The 20,304-nt window shown below is 37.7% G+C and overlaps 1 protein-coding gene across 5 annotated transcripts in view; it reads right to left on the bottom strand.

The window, feature by feature from the left end:
* Nucleotides 1-13,544: 13,544 nt before the first annotated feature.
* Nucleotides 13,545-20,304, bottom strand: part of by (blistery) — a 493,729-nt gene continuing 486,969 nt past the window's right edge. For all 5 annotated transcript variants that reach the window (XM_068357737.1, XM_068357719.1, XM_068357733.1 and 2 more), the window contains one exon: nt 13,545-15,293. In XM_068357737.1, coding sequence (XP_068213838.1) covers nt 15,137-15,293 — 157 coding nt within the window. In that variant the 3' untranslated portion in view covers nt 13,545-15,136. The remainder of the gene's footprint in view (nt 15,294-20,304) is intronic.

The raw sequence follows: 20,304 nt of genomic DNA, 5'->3' as shown, positions 1-20,304 counted from the left end.
AGAGTTTCCAATTTGTACAACTAAGTAGTCTTTTAGAAATTCGAAGGCTTGATCTTCAACGCCGTTGGACCGTAGATCATCTAGTAGTAGTTCATGCTCAACTGTATCAAAAGCAGCATTGAGATCGAGCAATATTAAAATACCACATTTATTTTCATCCATCATAGCATTTACAACAGAGCAGATGGCTGTATACGTAGAGTATAGTTTTCTGTAAGCAGATTGGTTGTCGGGCAAAGCTTCTATTACTTCTAAGTGACTGACTAGTTGTTCAAGAATTACATATTCAAGCACTTTTGAAACAAAGGATAGACTCGAAATAGGTCCATTTGGGCTTAATTTCTGGTAGTCCAGTTCATTTTCCAGAACTGGTGTGACTATAGCCATTTTCTCAGATTTAGGAAACTTACATTCATCAATGCTTGCATTTGCTATTTTCATTATTATTTCGGCTAGACTAGAAAAGTTTCTCTCTCCAATTACTTCAGATATTGTCATAGGATCGATCGCGCAGTTTGCTTTCTTAGCTCTTGTTAATTCTGGTGACGTCATCTTTTGTGTTATGTTGTTAAATCGTATTAATTTGGACTGTGTGCCCGGTGTATCATTAATCTGATGTTAAGTATTTACAAATGACCTGGTTATATTTTCAATTTTGTTTTTAAAGAATACTAGAAAATTATTTGATAGTTCCTGGTCACTGTATCCATCAGGTAGCTTCTTTTCTTTTACATTTCCCATTATACCATTTAGGTGTTGAATTTATCTCGCACACTATATATCATCAACCCCGCTTATATCAAACAAACTTTAGATGACAGGATTTCAGATCGCGTCTTGCACTCTGAAGATAATATGTAAATAATGTAAATTTAGATCCAAATTTCAAACGGTGCTGATGTGTTTTCGAACCCAGATTTGCGTCTGAAAAGTTTACCTTTATGATAGAACTTTTTTCCAAAAAAAAAAAAAAAAAAAAAAAAAAAATAGTAGTAGTTACATAACTTGACAGGCGATTTGTGGTACTTGCAGTTTTGGAAATATAAATCTAGGGCTGTGTCCTAGCCTACAGGAAGAAGTAACAAACAAAAATTCGTTTGAACCAGAGAAGAATTAGTGAAACAAGTTTAGTCTCAAGCTTGTAAAAGTTGACATTTTATAAAGGAATATAGTAAATGTATTTTCTTTGTCTAACTATCCATCAGCCATATTTCTGATGATTAAGTTGATTTATCCCCATAGTTCATGAAAGGGTTACGATATCTGATCTGTCACTGTCCATTCTACTGTAAAAGTACACCCGTCATTGAAGTATATTTTGCACATAAGACTCTGGATAATAGTTAATTTTTGTTTTTAGCTGCACTACATTTATTATTATTATCATTATTATTTGCTTGGCTACAACCCTAGTTGGAAACGCAGGAGGGTATAAGCCCAAGGGCTCTAGCAGGGAAAATAGCCCAGTGAGGAAATGAGACTAGGAAAAATAAAATGTTTTAAGAACATTAACATTAAAATAGATATTTCCTATATAAACTCTGAAAGCGTTAACAAAACAAGAAAAAAAGCAAGAGAACTCTAACCCAAGGCAGTGGAAGACCATGGTACAAAGGCTATGGGACTACCCAAGACTAGAGAACATTGGTTTGATTTTGCAGTGTCCTTCTCCTATAAGAACTGCTTACCATAGCTAAAGAGTCTCTTCTACCCTTACCTAGAGGAAAGTGGCCACTGAACAATGATAGTGCAGTAACTCCTTGGGTGAAGAAGAATTGTTTGGTACTCTCTGTGTTGTCAGGTGTATGAGGACAGAGGAGAATGTGTAAAGAATACGCCAGACTATTCGGTGTATGTGTAGGCAAAGGGAAAATGAACCGTATCCAGAGAGAAGAATCCAATGTAGAACTATCTGGCCTGTCAAGCAGTAGTATCTCAACGGTTGGATGTTTTAATGGTACTGATGTAAGATATCATTGATAGGCTACAGATTAGAATATCGACGATTGATATAATATATATATATATATATATATATATATATATATATATATATATATATATATAATGCATACACACACACACACACACACACATATATATATATATATATATATATATATATATATATATATATATATATATATATAAAATTTGTAACCTGAAGAAGTGTGGGTAATACACGTAAGTGCTTGTTACCTGGTCTTTAACTTTCCTGTTTCCTGTGGAATTTACACACACACACACACACACACACACACACACATATATATATATATATATATATATATATATATATATATATATATATATATATTACTGTATGCGTATGCAGGTTTTTGAGAGAGAGAGAGAGAGAGAGAGAGAGAGAGAGAGAGAGAGAGAGAGAGAGAGAGAGAGAGAGAGAGAGAGAGATTAGGAAAAGATATGCGGGGACTAAAAGCCCAACAAAGCAAGATATTGTGTAAAGGGATCTTCATATATGATCAGATCATTTGATTATTAATGCCCCAAAAAGAATATAAAATTCACAATAATCATGATTTATTAATACGTATTGTCTTAGTAAAAATACAAAACCTTTTAGTTTGATCTGACTTTCACTTAGCTTTACGTCTCTTCATCTTTATTTCGGCAAGAATTACAACATGCTAACAATATTAGTGGAGTTAGTAAAGGAGAGAGAGACTAGGAAAAGCATGGGGGGATCAGGAGCTTAAAGAAGCAAGATATTGGGCAAAGGGATCTTCATTGATAATCAAATAATGATAAATAACATAGGTTTGGCGTATTAATATCTAAAAAGGCATTTAGAATTCATAATAATCACGATTGTTAATATTGTCTTCGTAAAAATACAAAGAAAATCTTTAAACGGCCGTATCTCATGACTATACTTATTGACCTTCAATAAGTATAGTTTTAAAGTGCATTGAAACTTGGTATAGAACTTAGAGGGTCATTACAGAACAAAGAAAAAACGATGCCATTTTTTCCAACTTGTTTTTTTTCCTTTTCCCCTTGATTTATAGGGTTTATTTTTTTACCATAATGGGGAAAAATAAAAAACCCCACTTGGTGGAAGGTCTGTATCAGGTCTATATAGGGTAGTAATCACAGGTCTTAATATTAAGTATATAGGGAAAAGATTAATTTGAAAAACACTTATTTTTGGGAAAAATGATATTTTAATTATAAAATAAATTTTTGAATATACTTACCCGGTGAATATATAATAGCTGCAACTCTGCGGCTCGACAGAAAACATACTAAAAAAACTCGCGAGCGATCGCTATGAAGGTTGCGGGTGTGCCCACCAGCGCCAACTGTCGGCCAGATACCACTCTTGTATGTAAACAAAACCTTCAATTCTTCTCGTCCCGCTGCGTCTCTATTGGGGAGGAAGGGAGGGTCATTTAATTTATATATTCACCGGGTAAGTATATTCAAAAATTTATTTTATAATTAAAATATAATTTTTAAATATTTAACTTAGCCGGTGAATATATAATAGCTGATTCACACCCAAGGAGGTGGGTAGAGACCAGAGTTAATTATGTTTACAGCGTATAAGCTAAGAGTTTTTTCATTTTGACAGTTATCAATATAACAAAACCAAAATAAATAGGTACCTGGTAAGGAAGTTGACTTAGACGATTACTCTGCCTTGTAAGTCTGTCTTCCTCACGGAGCCCAGCGATCCTCTTAGGATGCTGACAGACTCCCAGGAGCTGAAGTATCAAGGGCTGCAACCCATACAACAGGACCTCATCAAAACCCTTAATCTGGGCGCTCTCAAGAAATGACTTTGACCACCCGCCAAATCAACCAGGATGCGAAAGGCTTCTTAGCCTTCCGAACAACCCATAAAAACAATATTAAAAACATTTCAAGAGACAGATTAAAAGGATATGGAATTAGGGAAGTGTAGTGGTTGAACCCTCACCCACTACTGCACTCGCTGCTACGAATGGACCCAGTGTGTAGCAGTCCTCGTAAAGAGTCTGGACATCTTTCAAGTAAAATGACGCGAACACTGACTTGCTTCTCCAAAAGGTCGCGTCCATGATACTTTGCAGAGATCTATTTTGCTTGAAGGCCACGGAAGTTGCTATAGCTCTAATCTCGTGCGTCTTAACCTTAAGCAAAGATCGGTCTTCCTCACTCAAGTGGGAATGAGCTTCTCGTATTAACAATCTGATAAAATATGACAAAGCATTCTTTGACATAGGTAAGGATGGTTTCTTAACCGAACACCATAACGCTTCAGATTTACCTCGTAAAGGCTTAGTACGAGCTAAATAGAACTTAAGAGCTCTAACGGGGCATAATACTCTCTCTAGTTCGTTGCCAACGATCTCTGATAAGCTAGGAATATCAAAAGATTTAGGCCAAGGACGAGAAGGCAGTTCATTCTTGGCCAGGAAACCAAGTTGAAGAGAACAAGTGGCTTTTTCTGTCGAAAAACCGATGTTCTTGCTGAAGGCATGAAGCTCACTGACTCTTTTAGCCAAGGCCAAGCATACCAGGAAAAGAGTCTTAAGAGTGAGATCCTTCAGGGAGGATGAATGTAAAGGCTCAAACCTGTCTGACATGAGGAATCTTAGGACCACGTCTAAATTCCATCCAGGTGTAGCCAAACGACGTTCCTTAGAGGTCTCAAAAGACCTAAGGAGATCTTGTAGATCTTTATTGTTGGAAAGATCTAAGCCTCTATGCCGGAAGACCGAAGCCAACATGCTCCTGTAGCCCTTGATCGTGGGAGCTGAAAGGGAGCGAACTCTTCTCAGGTATAAGAGAAAATCAGCGATTTGGGCTACAGAGGTACTGGACGAGGATACAGATACTGACTTGCACCAGTCTCGGAAGATTTCCCACTTCGATTGGTAAACTCTAATGGTAGAAGCTCTCCTCGCTCTTGCAATCACACTGGCTGCCTCCTTCGAAAAGCCTCTAGCTCTCGAGAGTCTTTCGATAGTCTGACGGCAGTCAGACGAAGAGCGTGGAGGCTTTGGTGTACCTTCTTTACGTGTGGCTGACGTAATAGGTCTACTCTTAGAGGAAGACTTCTTGGAAAGTCTACCAGCCATCGAAGTACCTCGGTGAACCATTCTCTCGCGGGCCAGAGGGGAGCAACTAACGTCAACCTTGTCCCTTCGTGAGAGGCGAATTTCTGCAGTACCTTGTTGACAATCTTGAATGGTGGGAATGCGTATAGATCTAGGTGAGACCAATCTAGGAGAAAGGCATCTATATGTATTGCTGCTGGGTCTGGGACTGGAGAGCAATAGATTGGAAGCCTCTTGGTCATCGAGGTTGCAAAGAGGTCTATGGTAGGTTGACCCCAAGTCGCCCAAAGCCTCTTGCACACATCCTTGTGGAGGGTCCATTCGGTAGGAATTACCTGACCTCTCCGACTGAGGCAATCTGCTAGAACGTTCAAGTCGCCCTGGATAAACCTCGTTACCAGGGAGATGCCCCGATCTCTTGACCAGATGAGCAGGTCCCTTGCGATCCTTGTTTGGAAATGTACGCCAAGGCTGTGGTGTTGTCCGAGTTGATCTCGAAGGAGACTCTCGAAGCTCATCAAGGCCAGGTGAACTGCCAAAAGCTCCTTGCCGTTGATATGCATGCTCCTCTGACTTGAGGTCCACAGACCTGAGCATTCCCGACCGTCCAGTGTCGCACCCCAACCCAAATCCGATGCGTCTGAGAATAGAACGTGGTTTGGTTTCTGAACTGCTAGGGGAAGTCCCTCTCGTAGACTGATATTGTCTTTCCACCAATTCAGGCAAGTCTTTACTGTTTCGGAAATCGGGATCGAGACCGCCTCTAGCGTCTTGTCCTTTTTCCAGTGAAAAGCTAGATGGAATTGTAGAGGTCGGAGGTGTAGCCTTCCTAGCGAGACAAACTGCTCTAGGGATGATAGAGTTCCTACTAGACTCATCCAATTCCTGACTGAGCAACGTTCTCTCTTCAACATCCTTTGGATTACGAGCAGGGCTTGATCTATTCTGGGGGCAGACGGAAAAGCCCGAAAAACTGGACTGCGAATCTCCATCCCTAAATACAGAATAGTTTGGGATGGGATCAGCTGGGACTTTTCCAAGTTGACCAGAAGTCCCAATTCCTTGGTCAGATCCAAAGTCCAATTGAGATCCTTCAGACAGCGATGACTGGACGAGGCTCTGAGAAGCCAGTCGTCCAAATAAAGGGAGGCTCGGATACCCGATAAATGGAGGAATTTTGCCACATTCCTCATAAGCCTCGTAAACACGAGAGGAGCAGGACTTAGGCCAAAGCACAGGGCCCGAAACTGGTACACCACATTGTCGAACACAAATCTCAGAAAAGGTTGGGAATCTGAGTGAATGGGGATGTGGAAGTAAGCGTCTCTTAGGTCGAGAGAGACCATCCAGTCTCCCTTTCTGACCGCTGCTAAGACTGACTTCGTGGTCTCCATGGTGAACTTTGTCTTTGTGACAAAGACATTCAGAGCACTGACGTCTAGCACCGGTCTCCAACCTCCTGTCTTCTTCGGTACTAGGAAGAGACGGTTGTAAAACCCCGGTGATTGAAGGTCCGAGACTTTGACCACCGCTCCCTTCTCTAGCAAAAGAGACACTTCTAGTTTCAGGGCTTGTCTCTTTGCTTCCTCTCGGTACCTGGGAGAGAGATCAATGGGGGACGTCGCTAGAGGAGGTTTGCGTACAAATGGGATTTTGTACCCCTCTCTGAGCAACCTCACAGACTGTTGATCTGCGCCTCTCTTCTCCCAGGCTCGCCAGAAGTTCTTGAGTCTGGCACCTACTGCTGTCTGAAGCTGCGGGCAGTCAGACTCTGCCACGCGAGGACTTGGCTCCTTTCCTCTTTCCTCTTTCCTTCAGCACGAGTACTTCCCCTGCTGGGGGCTCTGCCACGAAAGGGCGGAATAAACCTGGACGCTGGAGTGTCTATCCTAGGTCTAGCAGACAAGGCAGACGAAGGGGTCCCTTTGCGAGCCGAGGACGCAACCAAGTCATGTGTGTCCTTCTGCACTAGAGACAACGCTATGTCCTTAACTAAAAGTTCAGGAAACAAGAACTTAGACAAAGGGGCAAAGAGTAGCTCAGATCGTTGACAGGGCGTCACTCCAGCTGACAGAAAAGAGCACAGAGACTCTCGTTTCTTTAGGACTCCTGAAGTAAACGAGGAGGAGAGCTCATTGGATCCATCGCGGATGGCCTTATCCATGCAGGACATAATGAGTAAGGAGACATCTCTATCGGCTGATGAGATTTTCCTACTCAAGGCTCCCAAACACCAGTCAAGGAAGTTGAAAACTTCAAAAGCCCTAAAAATGCCTTTAAGTAGATGGTCAAGGTCTGAGGATGACCAACTAATCTTCGAGCGTCTCATGGCTAGGCGGCAGGGAGAGTCTACAAGACTTGAGAAGTCGCCCTGGGCAGAGGCAGGAACTCCCAAGCCGAGAACTTCTCCCGTGGCATACCAGACGCTCGATCTAGACGAGAGTTTAGATGGGGGGAAGGCAAAGGCCGTCTTCCCTAAACTCCTCTTGGTTTCCAACCAATCGCCTAACAGCCGTAAAGCTCTCTTGGATGAGCGAGAGAGAACGAGTTTTGTAAAGGCTGGCAAGGCAGCAGGTACGCCTAAAACAAACTCAGACGGCGGCGAACGAGGAGCCACAGAGACAGTGTTCAGGAAACAACTCTTTAAAAATGAGCATGACTTTTTTAAAGTCCATAGATGGCGGAACTGCTCTAGGCTCATCAATATCTGAAGGATGATCCTCAGGCTGAGGGTCAGCAACGTCCTCATCCGAAAGTTCCTCATCTGACAACTGATGAGAAACAAGCAAAGGGGTTGGCAATGCTTGACACGCAGCGTCCGCCCGCACTGGTGCATAAGTGGCGGAGCAGGACGCAGCGTCCTGAAACTGCTGAACAGTCTGGGAACTGTCAACAACAACAGGTGCGTGAGGACGCACATCGTCCACCCGAGACTGCTTAGACCGCCTGGGTTGTGCAGTCAAAACAACTCTAGGTTGCGGAGGTTGACGCACCGCGTCAAAACAAGTCAACTCTGATGGTTGGCGAACGTCCTGAACGTCACCAGGCGCATCAGCGAGTTGCCTAACGTCCACATGCGGCTGAAAATCCACACGAGACCGCATCGGGTGTGGTACAACCCCAACTGTTTGACGTGAGATGGCTACACCAACGTCAACAGGACGCACAACAGAACGCTTGGGTGGCTGAAGGCCAGGATCTCTATGAGATAAACGGCTAGGTTCAACGGAAACCTTCTCTGCGTTGTAGTCTTCCATAAGGGACGCAAGCTTAGACTGCATGTCCTGCAGTATAACCCATTTAGGGTCTACGGGAACGGGTGCGGTAACAGACGGGGTTAGCGTCTGAGACGGCACAACTTTGCCTTGCTTAGGCGGCGAGCAGTCATCCGATGACAGCAACGGGTCCGAACTGTCCCAATGACTACATCCAGGACGTTGGACCTGTCCTGAAGGGACCGACTTGCGTTTAAGAGGCCTAGAAACCTTGCTCCATGGTTTCTTGCGTGAAAAGCCTTCGGAAGACGAGGTAAAAATGGGCTCTCTCGTCTTATGGTAGGGGCGATCTTGACGAGATACGCCTGATACCATAGAGGGAACGTCTGTTCGCTGATCAAGGCCTCTCGAACCCATAAGTCGTACGACATTGCTTCTCCCCTGGACTTGGGAGCTTGCAAGAGGTCCCGGACTAGGTGAACGACAGGCACGAACAGACGAACCCTCGGTCGCAACACTGTTCACAACACTTTGCGCACTAATCACTTTCCCACTTTCCGCCGTGGCACTATGGCACTTAAGTTCCTTCACGTCAGCCATGAGTTGATTACGGTCACTTGCTAACGCTTCAACTCTCTCCCCCAAGGCATGAATAGCACGTAACATGTCTTGCATAGATGGTTCCTGAGTGCTAGAAGGGGGGTTAGGAACAACCACTACAGGGGAAGGATTAGGTTCAGGGGCATGTGGAGAGGAAAAATCTACGGACCTAGATGAACTTCTCCTTACCCTATCTCTCTCTAATCTGCGTGCATATTTATCATATTCGAGCCAATCGAATTCCGAAAGGCCCACGCATTCCTCACACCGATCTCCCAATTGACAGGTTTTACCCCGACAATTGGAACAAACAGTATGTGGGTTGAGAGAAGCCTTTGGAAGACGCCTATTACAGTCCCTAGCATTACACTTTCGAAATCTAGGTACTTGAGAAGGGTCAGCCATTTTGAATTAGTCAAAGAAAATTCCAAAAACAATCCAAGTCATCAACAAATAATCCGATTCAATAAAGAGTTCAAGAGTTTATGTTGAGGAAAAACACCTGTACTGCGAAAGCTCAAACCAAAATAAAGTACTTCACCAAATATGATGGGAAAACTCCAGGTTCTACAGCGAGTATGAATACGTCTTGTCGTCAACGTTGACAGAGAAGAATTGAAGGTTTTGTTTACATACAAGAGTGGTATCTGGCCGACAGTTGGCGCTGGTGGGCACACCCGCAACCTTCATAGCGATCGCTCGCGAGTTTTTTGAGTATGTTTTCTGTCGAGCCGCAGAGTTGCAGCTATTATATATTCACCGGCTAAGTTAAATATTTAAAAATCACATGGGTGTCACAAAACCGAAGGTCATAGGCAAAACTCATATGTGTGGTTAGATGTCTCAAGAACGCTTATTTAGTGGTATGAATGTCAAAGTCTTGTCATTAAAAAATGACACTGGACAGCCGACTCCCATAAGGCTCATCACTAACAAAATTTGGCTGGTAAGCAAATACTGTACAGTACTTGGTATGTTATATCATCAACTCTGATATATTCTAGTCATCTTTGGAATTTCCCCTGAATTAAAAAATACTTTTCCTTCTCAACCATTGTGAGAATCGAATATCAATCGTTCTGTTTATGATGAATCTTTACCACTGTGCAGTGCAGACTCTCCAGTTCTAGTAAGTACTTGTACTTTAAACATAGTTTCCCTGAGAAGAACAGTGAGACATTGGACTTCTCACAGTGGTTATCTAAAACAGATTGCAATCCTTGTGCAGAAATGATAACAAATCTAGCAGGGAAAACAACACAAAAAGCATTAAAATGGTTATTACAATCTGGAAGAAGGATAATTCTTTATATCACTGATTCAATGTAAAAACTCATTACTGAACAACATGGAACCACTGGTGCTACTTACCATTTACTGCTAGATTGTTTCATTACTTTATTAAGGGCATGTATCTTTTGAAAGGAAAGACAAAGGGATTTCTTTTTTCATATAAGTTTTGGGGGGTAAACATTGATAAACCCCGCTTCTGGAGAAGAAGCAATATGAACACTAGGAGAGGTTCATAGAAGAACTTACCATTTTTATACTAACCTGATGTTCATGTACATGCCCCACTTCTCCCCATCTGATAAGTAATTTCAAGAGACCAATGATCAGGTGTGCAACCTTGAGTACTGAAAAGGGAGATATATATGGTCATGTCATCAATTAAGTTAGTTGCCACCAAACACCAGAACCAGATGGCATGGTGGTTCTCAGAGGAGGAGGAATTTTGCAGTGGGAGAGAACAGGAAATTGTAATTTTGAGGTAAACTTTGATACAGCTTTGAGTACTGTAGAGGCAATATGAACATCTGGCAAGTATAAAAATAACAATTTTATCATTAAAATTCAGCTAATAATCTCCAATTACAGTACCTTGCTGATGGATACATAGGCAGGAAACAGATCATAATCCAAGACTAGACTAGAAATTATATATATTGTAGAATAAAAGGCTTTAGCACTCAATGGGAACTTTATTTACGAGCCTTACTTTGAATTTAGGATGATTTATGTATCTTACCAAAATGAGCTACGTATCTTGAGTAACTTATTAGACTTTCAGAAGTTGTTGTCTGCAGTGAAATGAAATGGTGACTCAAGATCATACGTAGTAATGAGAGTCAATGACTGCAATGTACAAAGGTCAACTGTATTAACACAAGATACATCCACAGACATTAAGTGAAGAAAATTCGAGAATCTCTAGATGTGGAACAACACAAGAAAAATGCTATAGAGGTAGAATGTCTGGTAACTAATCCTAAGACTAAGGAAGACCAAACAGTGTTTTCTGTTGTCAAAGCAAATGACACGCTAGGGGATCTGTGTGAAAAGATTTTGACTGTCAACTCAACAGTGACTTCAAATGTACTGTCATGCAGGAATATCCTTATTTCTATACAGAGGGTGAATGAGGTAGTGAATGAACTGGTAAAACAAAATCCTAGTTCCAGTAAAGGAACCGACTAAATGTATTTCCCAAAGGGTGGCTGCTAGAAAGCTGAATGGGAAATTAAGTGTTTGCATTGACCCTCAACCAATAAATACAGCCACAGGAGAGAGCCTCTCATCACACATGATTTAGCAAATCAACCCAAGGAGAAGATTGGATGCAATTTATTTGAGCTTGAAGGATGTGACTATCTAATACTTGTTGACTATTGCACCAATTTTGAGTACGAGCACCTGAAATCTCCAACGGCGAGAAATGGTTCTCATGGAATCAAGATATGTGCTAAATTTGGAAGACCTATGACTTTTTTGAGGCTCAGTTCACTAGTCACGAATTCCAGAACTTAATCAAAGAATGGAACTTTGACCACCAAATGTCATCACCTTATCACCAGCAAGGCAATAGAAAGGCTGACGCTGCAGTAAAAATAGTTAAGAACCTATTGAAGAAATGTTTAAAAGGTTCGAACATGTATCTTGCACTACTCAAACAGAGAAGTATGCCAAGACAATAAACTGTTACCCCTGCTGAAGCAATGTTTGGCAGGAAAACTGTGACTTGAATGCTTGCAAAACAGTTGAAAGAGGAGATAATTGATCCTAAGATGCAAGGAAAGTTAACAATAGTCAAGTCATATAACAAAGGAGGTAAAGAGCTACCAGAAATTCGCATTAATTAGTATGTGTCGTGGAAAAATGGCAATACAGTACTAAGAAATCTTGGAAAGCAGGCAGCATCACAAAATAACTGGATGGAAAAAAATATCTCCTCCAAGGCCAGGATGGAGGAATTTCTGTCAGAAATAGTTGATTTGAGATCAAGATCTGAGACATCTGAAGCAGAACCCAATCCATATCTACTATCAGGATCAAGGCCAACTCCAGCATACTGGCAAATACCAGAATATCTACCACAAATGAAACTACTATACCTAGCAAGACAACCCACAGGGAACCTGATCATCACTCCTGTTGAAGATAATGCTCATCACCTTAGTGAAACCAATTGGTCTAGAAGTCCAAAGCAGAGAAGCCTGAGGAACCTGAAACCAGCAAGACACGTAGAAAACCTACGACTGTCGAATGACCTTAAAATAAAAAGAAAGTCTCCAGCAAATCTGAAAGACTGTCTGGAAAGAGACAGATCAAAATTAACTTATATACATCATCAAGTCTTATGTATGGTACAGTAATCTAAATGTCTTATGTAAATGATAAATTTTTTTTTTTGTAGAAACAAAAATTTTGATCTTGTGGATAAGTAACTAACAGTTTCACGTTGACTAAAAGATAAAGAGTTTATCTTAATTTAGATAAGGAGGCATGTTGACGATCTATATACATACTGCGCACAGACCGTGCTGGATGTTTCCAGAACTATGGTGACTCTTCTGATCGATCATTTTTTACATGTAGAAGGGTCCACATGTTTCAGTACGATTCTAGTACGTTCCCTATGTCTATATATAAGGCTGATAACTGTGATTGCCCTCAATTTGTTGTGTGCTGATTTGTTTAGTTATTCAACCAGCCAGTCAGTTGTATCCACATACCATAGTGCTTTCTTTATTTTTTCTGATATATTATAGAAGACTTGTCTCCCCCAAGATATAATAAATCACTTGATAATATAAAATTTTGTACCATTTTAACCCCCCTTTATTAATAATAATATCCCTTTGCAATAATGCTAACAAATCCAAAGGAAGAAAACTTGAAACGTAATAAAACTTATGACAATCTGGAAGAGGATGAACCTTACGATTGCCGAGTCGAGAGAAAAACTGAATAGCAAATAACCCAGGCGCTTTGCTTATTGCCATCACTAGCTAGTGTTTCTCATTACTTTACTAGAGGCATGTGACTATTGAATGGAAAGAAAATAGGAAATTATTAAAAATTTTAGGGTAAACATCAACAAATCAAGCGTCTCGAAAAAAGTAATGCGAACATAGGAAGATTCATAGAAATAAATGGGAACTGCTATCACACTTGGCAGAAAATTAAATTCAGCAAAAATATTTTTTTCTTCTCTGATTTAAGTAATATTTTATACTAAAGGATGAACTGTACTCATAAAGACCATCATGATTTAAGAGAAATTCTCTTTTCAAAACCATCTGGAATTAGTTTCTAAATTCTTTTACTATGTTAAGTATTATGGTGGTTAGTTAAAAGTATTTTTCCTTTCTTTTAAATCTTTCTTTATTTTTGGAAGAAGCTTGAAGAGGTCATGTACATGAGTTAAGAAGCACCTTTATAACTGTTAAAGGAACTACCGCTTCCTTATTAATTTTTACCAGTCCTCTTACCTTTCCTTGTGTTAAATTAAAGTTTTGTAATAATCTTTATCTGAACCTCTGCACATTTCACCTTCATGGTATTGTAAGAGTAGGATTTATCAATCTACTGCTTACAGTTTTCCAATTTTGTTTTGTGCTGGCTGGAAGTTACACTATGGAAGAATGATTTACAATATTCAAAACTGATAAAAGTTTTGTATTACTATCACTTAAACATATGGACATTATGTACAAAACATTCAAAGATGTCTGGAACAGTGACTGACACATTCCCATGTGTTTTCACTCAAACATGGCTGCCAATACAAAGGACAAACTAGATTAAATCACTAAATACAAAATTTACACGGCTGAATTTCACTGGTATAAGTCACCTTAGATTTATGCACACTATAAATGCAGATTTACATTAAATACAAATAATACATTTATTTGTAAATGTGTTAATGAACTGATATTCAAGAGTTTATGGGTATGAAATATTTGCATATGAATTCAAAGTGCATAATAAAGCAAGACTAAGTCATTACTGCGTATTCTATAGAGAGAGATTTGAAATCTTTTATTAGAAAAGAATATAGTTTATATTAAAATTTTCCTCTAGTAATAACGCATAATTCTTATTGTAGTTTGTATAACCTAATGCAACACACATGTAAAGCAAAAAACAATGACAAGTTTTGTATTTGATTGTTAAACACATGAACTGTGTGAAAATTAGTTTATATTCGATAGTGCAGAAGTACACAACACTGTTCAAAAGATTAAACATTTCAACACATTTATTAGATATTGAACATTTTAATGAACACTTCCATGGTTATCGTCTGATGTGCAAAATCAGGTTTTTCATACAAAAATTTAATAATTCTATAAGACAAGTCTCTACTTATTGGGTAAAGTTACGTTCTGGCAATGAAAAGTTTGCATAATTAATATCACAACTAATCAATTTTTCCCATTGTGAATTTAACCCTATTTTTACAATTCCTGTTAAATTACACTTTTGATTTAAACTGTATGCAGGTCACCACAGATACTTTGGTTTCAGCTAGAGACAACTTACTGCCTATTTAGAATTTTGGTAACTAGATAGAGAATAGCTAGTTTGAGAAAATGGTATCTTACTTTCAAGCTTTGAGTTTCTCCATAAAACATTATCCCTAAAGCACTATACTATATATTTCCCTGATTTCTCTTGATTTCATCATAGCAAATATTTTCTGGCTGATATGGAGACTACTTTAATTTTATATAACTACTCTAGTTCATTTTACAATGGTTGTTTATCCAACCCTGTTATTCAATATTGATAGATCCTATTCTACATGAGCATCAATATAAAATGTTTGAAATATATTAATATAAAAAACAACCTATTCATAAAAAATTGCTGAACAATGTCAAAAAAAGTTTCAAGAACAATAATTTAGATGACTGGAAAGTTTTACAAATTTTCATTCTCATTAAATAATTTAACAATAGTAAACTATACAAGATTAGGTCGACTGACACTAGTCATCATAACTTTAGTAACAAAGTTACATATTGCTGTTGCAGGTTGCTCAGGTTCAAGTTCAGCAAGAATATGACACTGGTTCTCAGTTCGACTAGCTCCTTTCTTTGCAACAAACCCGAACACTCTCCTGTAGGAAAAACAAAGTTTTTTAATAAATGTATAATGAATATTCAAAAGTTATTAAAAAAAAAAAAATGGGAATAACACAAAGTTTTCAATTTCATAGGAAGCTGCCATACAATACTGTGTAATTTGGGAAATTTTAAAAGTTGGATAAAATAAAGTATGTACAATATACTGTACTTAACTTTACAAAAAAGTACACACATTACTGTATATGTACTCTGCCACAGGCACGATTTTACAAAGCAATCAGACAGTTTTTGCAGAAGAGAAATCAATGCTTAGAAACTTTCAAAAGAAATTGTAAGGCTAATATGAGCAGCAATGGGTCACAGCAAAGCCCAGACAGGCATCAAATGGAATGGATATACAGTATATGACTTACTTATAAATTAAATTTTAAAGATGTTCACGAAAATAAAATTATACTTGAAATAATAATAATTTCATTTTGAAAGCAATGAAGCACTTACATATTTGTATAAATTGAAAAAATTAGAATTTTAATATTATAATTTCTTATTTCTATACTCGCTTGATGTTCATATTGCTGCTTCTCCAGAAAACAAGTTTAATTCACACATCGGTAAAATTCAAAATTTAAAAAAATGTTCCCTATTTTCCTTTGCTTCAACCAATACTGAACATACCCTTAACAAAAAGGGCCCCTTAGTATTAAGTGGTAAGAAGCCCAGGTTGTCGCATTAGGAAATATATTTTTCAATTTCAAAGACTTTAATATTATTCCATGGGTGGGCATTTATATGCACATCAGGTGAGAATAGAAAAAAAAATTAATAAAATTCTAATTATTTATAAGAATCTTAGTACAAGTAATGCAACGAGGTTAAGGTTACAAACCTGGTCTACATTACTTGTCTAGCTTACTTTGATAAACCATTTAAACTATGGGTTGAAATAAAGGATTCCAGATTGTTTATTAAAAGTAATTAAGAACATTACCACCTTACTGAAGTTTGCCTTTTTAAGATATTGTGTTGCTATACAGTAATGATTCCAAAGAAAGATTTCTAAAAAAAAAAATTGGGGAAGTATCTGCTTTCCTAATATCATCTATCTTCACTCTCAAGCATTGATGATTTTTGGATCTAATTTCTTGTGTGGTTCTGTGATTAAATTTTAACAAGGAATGTCAGAGCATTTTTGGTTAGAGGGCAATTATAGACCTGCACACAGAACAAATTAGGAACACTACCTCTATTACCTCCTGTTCATCCAAATACCACTCTATGGCTCTTAATTCTAATTTTAATTCTAATTGCCAGGCCTTCTCCATCATGAGGCTATACTACGCAGTACTCTAGAAGTTTTATTCCAGCTGTTACGTGGAATGATCTTCCTAATCGGGTAGTTAAATCAGTAGAACTTCAAAAGTTCAAAGTTGGAGCAAATGCTTTTTTGTTGACCAGGCGGACATGAGTCTTTTTATAGTTTATTTAGGACATATTTGTTTTTTATGTTAATAGTTTATATATGACATGTCTGTTTTGACGTTGTTATTTTTTTTAGGATGATTTATTGTTAATTTGTTCTCTTCATTTATTTATTTCCTCACTGGGCTATTTTTCCCTGTTGGAGCCCCTGGGCTTATAGCATCTTGCTTTTCCAACTAGGGTTGTAGCCTGGATAGTAATAATAATAATAATAATAATAATAATGGACAAAAACTATTATTTATGGAACTGCCTTCATCCAGTTTTAGGGAAGGAATATAAAATAATGGAGACAGACACTTAGTCTTAAAAATATTGTGGATCTGAAAGAAGGTAAAAGAGACAAGATAATATTGCATTTCCTAAAGCCTACAGTACCTTAATCGACAATACTAGTAATTTACTTCTGTTTTTAGCCCAACGGTGAAGCCAATGGAATACTAACCATTACTGAAAAGTGTAGATAACATCTAGTAGTTACCACTTAAGCATTTAGGTTTGGTGTGAAATTGGGTAATTTAGGCTTGAAATATTTCTCTGAACCTAGAACCAAGTTGACTTCCGATCTACCCAAAAAGAAGCTATTGGTCTTATTCACAACAAAATTAAGAAAATGAGAGGTACATGCTGTATAATCAAGAAAATGACAAATTCGTAGATAATTTGTATTTTCCCTAACTAATACAAATCTGAGGTTATTTATAAATGGATATTCTTTCGGGGAAACTGGAAGGTAGCCAATTAGCCTTTTTGGTGCAAGGTGGCAACCCTACCCAGAGACTGCCACCCTTATATATACTCATGGAGTGGTGATTGGTGAACTATTCACTTTTTCTCTTTGGCAAGCTTGTTGAGAATGTATGTCTCCTCTCTCTCCTCCTGAAGGTTGCCATATAAATTGACATACGTTGTTTTGCACTCATTTTACGTTGACTTTCTCTTTTCCAGATGTGAGTATTCTTTATTGACACAACTAAACATGTACTCTGGTTACTAGGGTCGTCCTTGTGGGAACTGGGTAATTTAGACCTGATATATTTCTCTGAACCTAAAACCAAGTTGACTTCTGAATTACCCAAAAAGAGAAGCTATTGGTCTTATTCACAATAAAATTAATATAATGAGAGGCATATGCTGTACTGTATTATCAAGAAACATCTGTCTGCATATTTTGAGGAAAAATTGCATCAGATCGTATCATAAAAACATAAGTTAGTTTATCACGAGATTTCTAGCATGCTAAATGCTAACATTGATTATATTTAAGACTGGAACAGTAGCGTTGAGTACATGCTGAGAGTTTTGGCCGAAATGTCAACCACATGTAATGACACCTCCCAGGAGATATAGATGTCTGTAACGGCACCTCCCAAGCGACGTACTGGCAGAGGGACAGTGATGCACCAAGTATAAAATTAGCCATTTATCATTACTAATTATAATTCTCATGTTTAAGTCATTTCTTACAGCCTGACTTGTAATGGTGATAAAAACACTAGTGTAAAAAAATATAACACTAAAGTAGACCCAGGATATATTACTGTACAAGCCTAGCTTGTAAGTGAATGAAAACACACTGTTATCTGGACCAAACGTAAGATGTATCCTACCAGCTGAGCTGATACTATACCATTAACAAAAGACTAAGAAGAGCATCTATAATATGAAATGCCATTTCCCAAATCAAAAAGATAGTTTAAAAACACTTGATTTAGCTAGAGGTGGGATATAAGGATCCAGCTATCAAACTTGATCTTCTGCCTTGTAACCTACAGTGGATGTTATATAAAGTGACTAAAATTGCATAAATGCAAATACAAAGAATACAATGTAATATTTATATATTTTTTTACAGAGAGAGAGAGAGAGAGAGAGAGAGAGAGAGAGAGAGAGAGAGAGAGAGAGAGAGATAATGTTATTAAATTTACAAATGAAAGAAAAGGATTCACAGTAAATTTATTTTAACAAGAAATGGACAAATGAAAAAAAAATGTTAAGATACGATGATTTCTTTTCTTTTATCTTTGCTGGTCGTATATTGAGGGTCCCGAATTATGCTAGAATTTGGTCGATCAATGACTCTGCATAAATGGAAAATCGCCTATTTCGAAACACTCGACTAACAGAAATAATTCCATTAGGATTAGGGCCATGGTAACCAGCAACATGCCCATTCAAACGTGTTTACTACCCATTTCCAATACTTTCTATGTACTATACTTTATTTTTTATTATATAAAATTGTTCTTGTTAATAAATCAAATATTTAATAAACTTTAAAGTTCAGATAACATGAAAAATTTCAAAATTACAACCAGGATGGATGTAAATACCGTATATTTCCGTTATAACACGACCTATAATAGAGAAATTTTAATAAGTTTTTCATATATATTGTATTAGACAACTAGTGAATAGCAAAACCATCACTATAGACTAACTTTTGTTGTATCATTGAAAATGCAAAATTATCAAAATAAAGATTTTATATCATACGTTTCCTAAACGCCAAAAAGCACAATAAAAAAGGACGACTATTATTTTGTTTACGTTTATCTCTGATCATAACGAAGAAACAACACATTTACACATCTGTGTATAGGTTAGTTTTTATATGATGATTTTGTTATTACCAATGTTGTTCTACTTAATTTTTTTTAAAACTTCGAAATAAAGGAAATAATGTTTTTCTTTGACGCCGCCTGAAACGGAAACCTACCATTTGTTTACTGTACGCTCCATCTTCGATCATAATAAACAAACGGACGCATTAAACACACATGATCAAAATGATCACTAATGATTTTAAAAGCATTTAGTAAATATTATGTTATTGTAAATATTTTACTTACCGTATCCATATAAATTCCTAAATTCGTAGCAAAGCAGGAAAACTTTTATTTTTTTAATTTTCTATTTTTGCATTTAATCAACAATAGCAAAGTGATAGTAATGATAGAATGATAATTTACGATAATTCTAAAATGTTACGAAAGATGATTGTCCTTTCCATATCCAAAATACTTTTCCTAACTTCAGTTATAAGTCAACTTGTACCCACCTCAATTATGGAACCATCTGGAGAAAGGTAAAAGAAGAAGAAAGTCCTAGGCCAGTTTTTAAAGTCATTGAACAATTAGGTTATCGCTATAACTTTCGATGTGACAGACATGGTGCGAGATTGGAGAAGGTAAGGAAAATTGAATCATGATTGACTTTTAATATAAACTGTGAAACAACAAAGATTTCATTTGTTAGAGAGATAGAGAGAGGTAAGAAATGAGGGGTAGCGAAAGGTATGAGAGAGAGAGAGAGAGAGAGAGAGAAGAGAGAGAGAGAGAGAGAGAGAGAGAAAATGATGGTTTTAAATGTACTAAACAATAAATATGATAGGTTATAACACATTGGTGCTTATGTAATATTAACTGTATAGATGGTTTAAATAAGTTAAGAAATTGTATAAGCAATACTTTGTTACTGTATTCTTACGTGCATATTCTTGAGAGCGGCAGCTAACATCAGCTGATCTGACCACAGCCAAAAGTAAAACAAAAAGAAGTC

This window comes from Palaemon carinicauda, chromosome 2, assembly GCF_036898095.1.
Source record: "Palaemon carinicauda isolate YSFRI2023 chromosome 2, ASM3689809v2, whole genome shotgun sequence".
Taxonomy (NCBI): Eukaryota; Metazoa; Arthropoda; class Malacostraca; order Decapoda; family Palaemonidae; genus Palaemon; species Palaemon carinicauda.
This window is presented reverse-complemented; position numbering and strand designations above follow the sequence as displayed.